At 45.3% G+C, this 9,959-nt stretch overlaps 2 protein-coding genes across 2 annotated transcripts in view; one reads left to right on the top strand and one right to left on the bottom strand.

The window, feature by feature from the left end:
- TRIM6 (tripartite motif containing 6) overlaps nt 1-9,959 on the bottom strand; it is a 92,806-nt gene that overhangs the window by 74,519 nt on the left and 8,328 nt on the right. The gene's annotated exons all lie outside the window — the stretch shown is intronic.
- On the top strand, nt 8,097-9,107 carry LOC100352893 (olfactory receptor 52D1-like). The gene has a single exon (XM_002708560.3). It carries the CDS (start codon nt 8,097-8,099, stop codon nt 9,105-9,107), a length of 1,011 nt encoding a protein of 336 aa, XP_002708606.3.

A 9,959-nucleotide genomic window follows, 5' to 3' on the forward strand; every position in this document is an offset into this window, starting at 1 on the left:
ATTTGAGTCATTACTGTTGCCTCCCAGGGTTTTCATCAGCAGGAAGCTGGAGTTAGGAGTCAGCCATCTAACCCAGGTACTACAAGGTGAGATATGGATGTCTTTTTTTTTTTTTTTTTTGACAGGCAGAGTTAGACAGTGAGAGTGAGAGAGAGACAGACAGAGAGAAAGGTCTTCCTTCCGTTGGTTCACCCCAAAATGGCTGCTACGGCAGGTGCGCTGAGCCCATCCGAAGCCAGGAGCCAGGTGCTTCCTCCTGGTCTCCCATGCGGGTGCAGGGCCCAAGGACCTTGGCCATCCTTTACTGCCTTCCTGGGCCACAGCAGAGAGCTGGACTGGAAGAGGAGCAACCGGGACAGAATCTGGCGCCCCAACCGTGACTAGAACCCGGGGTGCTTGCACCGCAGGCGGAGGATTATCTAAGTGAGTCGTGGCGCCGGCCAGATATACATGTCTTAAGTAGTTTCATAGCCACTAAGATAAATGTCTGAGCTTTATTTTAAGCTCTTTAATTTTGCTAGGTAACTGTGGGAGAATATTTATTTATACCTATTACTGTTTCATCACAATATACAATTACACTAAATGTTTAAATCCTGATCTATACTTGTTGACATTGTATACCTCATTGTTTTATTTACCGTCCACAGCTAGATAGCTTTGTCAGCAAGACAACTGAAAAAAGAATTCTTCCTTCACGTCACTGTCATGGTGAAATCATACATACAATAAAAATAATTACCACGTAAGCAATATTTGTGTGTTCATCAAACTTCCATGAGAAATTTGCAAGCTTTATTTGCTCTGTGAGTTGGTCATATATATATATATATATATATATATATATATATATATATTTTACAGGCAGAGTTAGATAGTGAGAGAGAGACAGAGAGAAAGGTCTTCCTTTTCCGTTGGTTCACCCCCCAAGTGGCCGCTACGTTTGGCGCGTTGCTGCCTGTGCTATGCGCCGATCCGAAGCCAGGAGCCAGGTGCCTCCTCCTGGTTTCCCACATGGGTGCAGGGCCCAAGGACTTGGGCCATCCTCCACTGCACTCCTGGGCCACAGCAGAGAGCTGGGCTGGAAGAGGAGCAACCGGGACAGAATCCGGTGCCCCGACTGGGACTAGAACTCAGGGTGCCGGCACCGCAGGTGGAGGATTAGCCAAGTGAGTCGCGGTGCCAGCCCAGTCTTCTATATTAAGAACTGGTTCCTAAGTGTGTAAACTCATCTTGTCATTGGAAAATAGGCAATATTCTTAGAGCAGAGGCTACCAAGAAGCAGTGCAGATCCTCAAGACCAATTCAACATATTAGCACAGGAGGCTGATTGTTTGTGATTTCTGGGTAATGCTACAATATCTATTTCTGTACATTCTGGGTTTTAATGTGTATACACACATGCACACACACACACAGATACACATACTATCCACCAGGAGAAGACACATATCAGAGTATGTTATCAGACAATTCTGGCATGTCAAAACACATGACCCTAATTGTGAAATAATATATTTGCTGTTGTTTTTTGTTAGTAAGTTGTGAACATGTTCTGTGATGTATATACAAACAAAATTTCATACAAACTAGGGAAGAAAGACAACCATAAATCTTGGGTGAAGCGTTATGAAAGATTTTCGAGTAGTGGAAGTGATGTAAAACAAATCATATTCATTATTAGGGAACAACCATTTCTCCATGTGGCTCCAGCAGGAATCTCAGATAGTTTGTCTTCAAGCTAACTGTCATCGAATTAAACAACCATGTGTAATGTTGTGTTCATTCTTCTGATTTCAAGTCCCTGCCAGCTGCTTATATATGTTACACTAACCTTATCACATTTTTTGAGAAATAAAATTAATCATACTGTATAGAAAAATCTAAGCTCAGAAAGATTAAGGAGAGTGCTTAAGGCTATTCAGTGATGGAGCCTTATTCAAAAAGCCAAGAAGTCAAACACCCAGGCTCTTTCCACCAAGCTGCTTTACTTCTTCAAAGGACTAAGGATGTGAATGCAATACCAAAGAAGGATAACTGTCCTTGCCCAGATGACGACTGCAGTTGTCATTCGTGAAGAGTGAAGCTAGTGTCCATCTGAGTTTGCTGCTGCCCAGTCTAGTGGCTCTCCAGAGTTCCCCCTGCTCAATGTCTGCTTTTCCCCAGGTCCACAGTATGACAGGCATGCAAACCTGGGGCCTAGTAAAGTCCACAGAGATAACTTTGGATCTCTGCTAATTCCTCATTATCTGTTCACAGCTGAGACTAGTAGATTTTCAATCCCACTAGGGGCTCAGTGTTCATGGCCCCCAAGGCACTCACAGAAGAGATCCATAAATTCTTGTCACTACTTGAAGTCTCCTAAGCCGCGGATGTGTTATCAACTGAATGGACAAGGTGCAGCTGCAGGGATGGAAGCAGAATTGGATAGAGAAGCGATGCCTATTCCTTGTGTTTAAGCCTTTAAAGACTGCAGAAAGGTGAGAGGCCCCTGTGCCACCAACAGTAGCAATTCTTCAGGCAGCATAAGTCACATCCTAGACACAGTTTGGGGGTTCCTGCAAATGTCTCTTGACCTCACCCTTACCTGGTTTTATTCTATACTGAGCCAAACTTCAAAGCTCGAAAGTACCAATTCCCCAGGAATTGCCATAGGGATCCTCTTTCAACAGTTGATTATATTAAGTGCTCGGCTTTCCTCCAGCCTACAACTTTGAGGTGCCAAGGGAGCAAGTAGTGGTGAGCCAGTGCAGCCACCTGAGTTTGAGAATGTGGTCTAATACCTCTCCCTTCCTCTGTCTTGTTGTCCTGAGTTAAAATGATGTGGAAAGTGGAGCTTGGAGACCAGGATACTACATTTCCCATTTTATTTAGAAACAAACTTGCAAACAGCCTAATTCCTTTGTCTTTGTTGGTAAAGAAAGTCTCTCTTTGATCTAATTTGATCTAATCCGAATCTTTCATCCTGCATCCCAGCCATTTGTTTTTAAACTCGAATCCGTTCTGCTTCCCAACATCCTGGGTTCAGTTTCTATTTTTTTCCCCAAGTTTAAGTATTTGAAAGGAAAACTAATCAGATTGTGAAACTGAGAACTAAGTAAACAGCAGAAAAGGACTCAAGAAGTATGGATTCACATAAAGGTGCAGACAGGAATAACAATAACATTTAGCATGTGTTTCAGATTTATCATGTTGCAGGCACGGTTTTATATGTGTAATTGTGTCTAATCTTACAAAGTTTTATATAAAGTACATGCATTTATTATTAGCCACAATTTAGAGATGAAGAAACTGGGGCACAGAGAGGTTGAGCTTTTTATTCAAAGTCACACAACTTATATATGGCACACCTGGGATCTGAACCTCAGTGATCTGGCCTCAAAGCCCAATATGGATTTTACCATTGTGCTGAAATTGGAATAAACCAGAAGAAGAAAATGTTACATTGTGGCATGGTTCCATCCCACCTCTAATCCTCCAAAATCAAGGTAAGAAATGTGTATTCTGATTAAACCAGAGTTCTAAGTTGTAAAATTGATTCACTGTCGCTCCCTTGCCCGCAAAGGAACGACACTTCTCCCAGCTGATCGGTCTTCAGTAGACTTTTATTTAAACAGGATAGAAAAAGAAACCCTTGAGCATGGGGAGCTCCGAAAGAAAGGGGAAGCTCCCGTCCCATATCACAAACAGCTTATGTAGTATAACATTGTTGAAGCATGTAAACAAGCTTAGTCCATGCTACAGTCCATGCGGCGGCGCTCCAATCGGGTGCCTGATCACGCATAGTCCATGCGCTCCTTGTCCAACCATAAAGGTGATCACGCGCCTTCATCCAATCAAGCTCCTGGTCACGTAGCAGGTGACTAGGGTGCTAACAACAAGCTTCCACCTGGTGTTTTCTCAGCCTTGGTCAGTGGGAAAAGAAGTACGGGAAGCCCCAAGGCCATAGTTGTTTTGACTCTAGCCTGGGGTTATGAAACGGTCCCGATATTGCAGCTCAACAGAAACCATAAACATCCACACAGCAGTAACTATTGCAAACGGTCAGCGAGCTAAGCCTTAGCATGTGGGCCCATGGCCGGCTCATGGGTCCCCACAATTCACCCTAAATTATTGACTGAACACTGGTTGTCCAAATTCAGTTCTTGAACTTTTTTCATTATGCCTTCTTCCCCTAACCCCCAGAGCACCCGAATGCTCTTAAATGTGCCTCAATGTCAATTCTGACCTGAAGGGAACACTGTGCCCATCAAGTCTCATGGGTAGGGCACACTATGTATGTAAGCCACTCTGAGTAGAATAGCTCTGAGAAACCAAGGTCATCCTGAGAATGATCCAAACAAAAAATATGGGGATGATGGCTGTGCTGTGAGCTCCGGCTTGGAACCCCAAAGGGGAGGAGGTGGCAGATGGTGAGAGAGAAGTCAGTCTGCAACTGGGTCAAGCCGACCACTGTGCCACTGATACTCCAAGAACATGCATGGGCAAAACGTAGGTGTAAATGGGGTCAGACATGGTTGGAGCAGGTAATCTAGAGTCAAATAGAGCTTTAGAATCTGCAAAAGTAGCACAGACAACTTCTTCTGCTAATAATAAAACTGTTGTCAAGTGAAGAAAAAGGCTAAGAAACCAGATGGAGGTCTAGTTCTATATTGAGACCTGGGAGATCTTGGTCTCAGTTCTGGCTCTGTGTGAACCTCTGCTTTTGTACATGGATTTCTGAATGAGAAGCCAAGACAGTGGTAACACCTCTGGTAGCATTCCCACCAAGGAGAGGCTCCAGGACACTGAACCACAGCCTAGAGCCAGTCATATTCCTGGCAGCAGCTCTGGCCAGAGGTGCTGTTTTACTCATCCCTGTGCACATTCCTTGCTGAACTTTTGACTTTTAGAGGACAATTAGCTGGTGAAGCCTGTATTGGATAAGGAGCCAGGGAGGCAGAATTGCAAAGCAGGCAGGTGGGAGATAAGAAGGGTGCAGCTATGCCTATACAGACCTGAACACAGGGCAGAGATTGAGGCTGGAGAGTGCCAGAGGGGCCCTGGTTTCTCCTTTTTCCCTTTACTTAGCCTTTGGGGAAGGAAAGAAAGAAGTGTGCACTGTGGACCTGGGGATCTGAGGAAGATGTCCCTGGGGTTTTGCCAAGAGGAATTGTGCTCCTTGAGCCCACACCTTGCGAACAGACCATTCTCAAGAGGCCCCTGTGTGGGTATGGGACCTGCTTGCCCTGTGGTTTTGGGAGGGGCTTTCTCAGCCCCTGAGGGCACTGATATCTTTCTTCCTTTGTGAAGGATGGGCCACCTGTGGTGGATGTTCCCAGGGTCCAGATAATGGGCTGGGAGGGCTTCCATTTTGCAGGGATGAGGGCCAGGTCCCATGACTCAGCAAAGGCTCTTCCTTCAGAAGGGAGCTCTGGTTCCTAAACCAACAACTCTCATGTGGGAAAGTCTAGTCTGGGTTGCTACCCATATTTACTGCATAAGTCAGCACGTGAGGACGTGAAGGAAGGCCCGGGAGGCAGTGCTACAGAGAGGGCCGCAAGCAAAGTGTGATTGCCTCACCTAAGGCAAGAGATCCTATTCTTTGCTCAACTGCCCCAGGTTTCTTAGTCTCCAGGATCAGGTCAGGATACACAGGATACAACTGTGTAATGGTGGTCTTTAGTGGCAAATCTACCTTACCTTATATCCTTCTTCCAGGCTATTCTTCATCCTCCTAAACCTAAATAATTATGCCCCCCTCACCAGTACCACCACCAGTTCCCCACCAGAAACCTTTTATTTCAGGAATACAAACCTCATGCATTTCATGAATACAGCTTTAGGGACGTAGTGATTCTTCCTACCTACCTGCCCTCCCACCCACACTCCCATCTTCCATTCCTATTCCCATTCTGTTGGGTTCCTGAACTAGGACCCCGACACGTCGAGATGCGCACCCCAAAGACTCAGATTCCAAACCAGTAGATGCAACACGCAAGAGAATTTATTCAATGTCTGCGCAGACGGGCCTCTCGACAGCACAAAGCCATCCAAAGAAGAAGCCCCGAACAGTTGTTAACGAGCATTTTTAAAGGGAAAAACCATATAATTTACTTAATACACACAATTTACACGCTAATTGGAGGGTTTAAATGATACACACACGATTCACACACTGATTGGAGGATTTAAATGAAGGGGTTAGTGGAGGGAAAATTTTTCTGGCTGTCGCAGGAGTCACTTTAAGACTTTAGGGTGGGATATCTGCTGCTCCCCAAAAGGTGCTCTGCAACTAGGAGTTATCACAAAGCCTGGAGGCGGGGTTCCTGCTGGGAACCACATCTCAAGTGACAGCTGGTGCCTAGGGCTCTTTCTAGGAACTAGCACACTAAGTAGGGCAAAGGTTACTTCTAAGAACTAACTCACTAAGTAGGACAAAGGTTACATCATCTGGGACGGAGAGGAGTGGCTCTTCACATTCTTATTTTTTTTTTTTTACTAAGGTCTATTTTCAATTAACGTTATAGCACATATAATTAACTCTATACTAAGTAAAGAGTTCAACAAATAGTATTAAAACGTATTCTTCAATAGTTGAGACAAGGGCTGATTGAAGTCATTGCATTTCAAAGTGTCAATTTCCTTCTATAGATTACCTTTTAGTTGCTCTATTAATTATTACAGATTAGAGAGAACATATGGTATTTGTCCTTTTGGGAGTGATTGATTTCACTAAATACGATGTTTTCCAGTTTCATTTTGTTGCAAATGATGGTATTTCATTTTTTTACAGCTATGTAGTATTACATGGTATATATATCCCATAATTTCTTTATCCAGTCTTCAGTTGACAGTCATTTGTGCTGATTCCATATCTTTGCTATTGCGAATTGAGTAGGAATAAACATGGGGGTACAGAGAACTCTTTCATATGCTGATTTCATTTCTTTTGGGTCAATTCCCAGGAGTGGGATGGCTGGGTCATATGGTAGATGTATATTCAGATTTCTGGGGTATCTCCATACTATCTTCCACAGTGGCTGTACCAGTTTACATTCCCACCAACAGTGGATTAGGGTACCTTTTCCGCTACCTCCTTGCCAGCATTTGTTGTTTGTTGATTTGTGTATGAAAGACAATCTAACTGGGGTGCAGTGAAAACTGATTGTAGTTTTGATTTGCATTTCCCTGATGCCACAACCATTATAAGCCAACCAATATACTGTCACACTCAGATCAGATCTCAGTCCATTCACTGAGTCTTGCTCTTGCATGTCCCTAGTGGGCATCAAATTTTCCCAAACTGACTTCAATAGAACCAACAATGTCTACCCATGGACAAAGGACAGAGGAAAGAGGAACCACAGACTTGATCAAGGCTTAGATTTCTACACTGGTCAAAGAAGGAGCTAAGTTCCACGAGCCAGATGCCTAGAGCTATAGTGAACAGAAATGGTGGGAAGGATGCCATTGGCAGCTGGGGCAGTATAATGCACAGATTTAAAGGAACATAATGTTTGGGAGAGTGCGTCTGAGCTAAGAAAGTGGATTCTGAAATATATAATGGATTAGGAGCTTTATCAGAGCGTTTGTTAGTCCATGCATTGAAAGCAACTACTCTGTATTTCCTTTCTCTGGCTCTCTACATCTCTCCTTGAGTGGAGGGATCATAGAGGCAGTACAGTTGGTAGGATCAGGCTTAGTTAACACAAACAACTTCCTTTGGGAAGGTAATTAGGAAAAACATAGCCTGAACTGAAGAAGGGACATTCCACATAGATGAGAGAATAATCTGAAGAGCATGGTCTTCAGTCAGGTGAGCTTTGGTTCAAATCCTGGTTCTTCTATTTTCCAAGCTGTGTAGCTTGTCAACCTCGCAGAAAATAAATTCCTTGATCCATCATATAGGAGTGTCAGCAAAGGCACAAGACTGATAGAAACTCCACAGTTCAGTATATGCAAAATTTCACAACAGCACACTGACACAAAGGAGGTGCTTGACAAATGCTATCTTAAGCTCTATTTCTCTAAAATTTCTGTAGACATGTGGCTGCCTCTGACTGGCTGCATTTATGCTCTGCAGGAACAGAACCCAGAGGAACCAGGATATGGAGATGGATTCCGCACTGCCTGCTGGCAATCAGACTGTGCTGATCTCTGTACCTGGACCCTTTGTCTTGCTAGGGGTGCCGGGACTGGAAGCCTTGCACACTTGGATTTCTGTGCCTGTCTGCCTACTGTATATGGCAGCTTTGGCAGGGAATGCCCTTCTACTCTGGCTGGTGGCAACTGACAAGGCACTTCAGGCACCCATGTACCAGCTACTGGGGCTTCTGGCAATCACAGACTTGATTCTGGCCACATCCACAGTGCCCAAAGCTCTGGCTGTGCTCTGGGGCTTATCCAGTGAGATCCCCTTTGGGGCCTGTCTAGCTCAGCTCTTTGTCGCCCACGTGGCCTTCATCGCTGAGTCCTCAGTGCTGCTGGCCATGGCCGTGGACCGCTATGTGGCCATTTGCCAGCCTTTGCGCTATGGGGCATTGCTGACCCAGCGTGTAGTAGGTATAGTGGCTGTAGCTGCTGTGACTCGTGGTGTCTGCGTAATGGCACCCCCTGTGGTCTTGCTACAGAGACTACGTTACTGTGGGCGGCGGGTGCTGCCCCACACCTACTGTGAGCATATGGGTGTGGCCCGGCTGGCATGTGGAGACACACGTCCCAACATCTGGTATGGATTGGCTACCACGTTGCTGTCCCCAGCTCTGGACCTAGGGCTCATAGGTGCTTCCTACATCCTCATCCTGAGAGCTGTCTGCCGCCTGCCATCCCATGGTGCCCGCCGCAAGACCCTGGGAACCTGTGGGGCCCATGCCAGTGTCATCGTTCTCTTCTACACACCTGCCCTCTTCTCCTTCCTGGCTCATCGTTTTGGCCAGCACACAGTGCCCCGCCATATCCACATCCTACTGGCTAACCTCTATGTGGTGGTTCCCCCAGCTCTTAACCCTGTGGTCTATGGAGTGCGTACCCAGCAGATTGCTCAGAGGCTTAGGCACTTGCTTCAACTCTTCAGGGCAGGTGCAGTGAGGAAGGTGGGTCCTGAGGGGTTCTCCCCACAGAGATGAATGCACTCTTTATTTCCTCCTACATGTGCCCTCAGATAGCCAAGATCCTTTTGGGCAGAACTCTAACCAAGGCATTGCCATCGTCTGTCACTGGGTGGTCCTATGCTCACCCAAATTCTATTCCCATCATATAGGCAGAGAACTATGAACTCATTTCTATTGGCCTGGTTTTACTGCACTAATTTATTTACTCTTTTTAACTTTGTATTGATTTTCACACATGGGCCATACACATGTAGAAGGAATTAGACTTGTACTCTGACAGACAAGGAGGTCCAAGACACAGCCCGAGGACCGGGATCATGTCTTTTCCCAACACTCTACCAGATAGAGCCAGATAATGATGGGTGGCTCTGAGTGGGGCCTTTTGTCCAATGTCTGACATACTCAGTAAAAACTCCACGTTTGCTAAAGGAATGAGAGGCAGGGGAAATTGTGCAATGTGAATAAACTAGAATGAAACTCTGGACACTGACATTGTTTTATTGTGGGATTGTCCATTGCTTGAGAAGTACTTGAGGCAGATGATAGAGAAGAGAGAGAGAGTGCTTTAGGGTTCCTAGCACTAAGAACATGAAACTGTGGCTCAGTGTCCAGGTCTCTAGAACCAAACTCTTCTTTTTCTCCAGTTGAGAGGCCCAAGGATATGAGCTTCGACAGCCTCCTATTGGACAATGTTGGGAGGTGGCTTTCTTGGAGGATGCTGGCATTAAGACTAGGGAAATTAAGGGAAGCATTTGAATAGTGTAGTGGGATGCATAAGTTTAGAGTACCTAGCATAGTGGAGGAGGCAAATTTCTAGTGGTGAAGGATGAAATACAACAGCGCAATGCAGTACGGTGTTGCTGAAAT

This window comes from Oryctolagus cuniculus, chromosome 1 (genome assembly GCF_964237555.1).
Source record: "Oryctolagus cuniculus chromosome 1, mOryCun1.1, whole genome shotgun sequence".
In the NCBI taxonomy this organism is placed as follows: domain Eukaryota; kingdom Metazoa; phylum Chordata; class Mammalia; order Lagomorpha; family Leporidae; genus Oryctolagus; species Oryctolagus cuniculus.

Excerpts from the sequence above, each read along its gene's own strand:
- LOC100352893 (XM_002708560.3), top strand. The coding sequence starts at position 8,097 with ATGGATTCCGCACTGCCTGCTGGCAATCAGACTGTGCTGATCTCTGTA.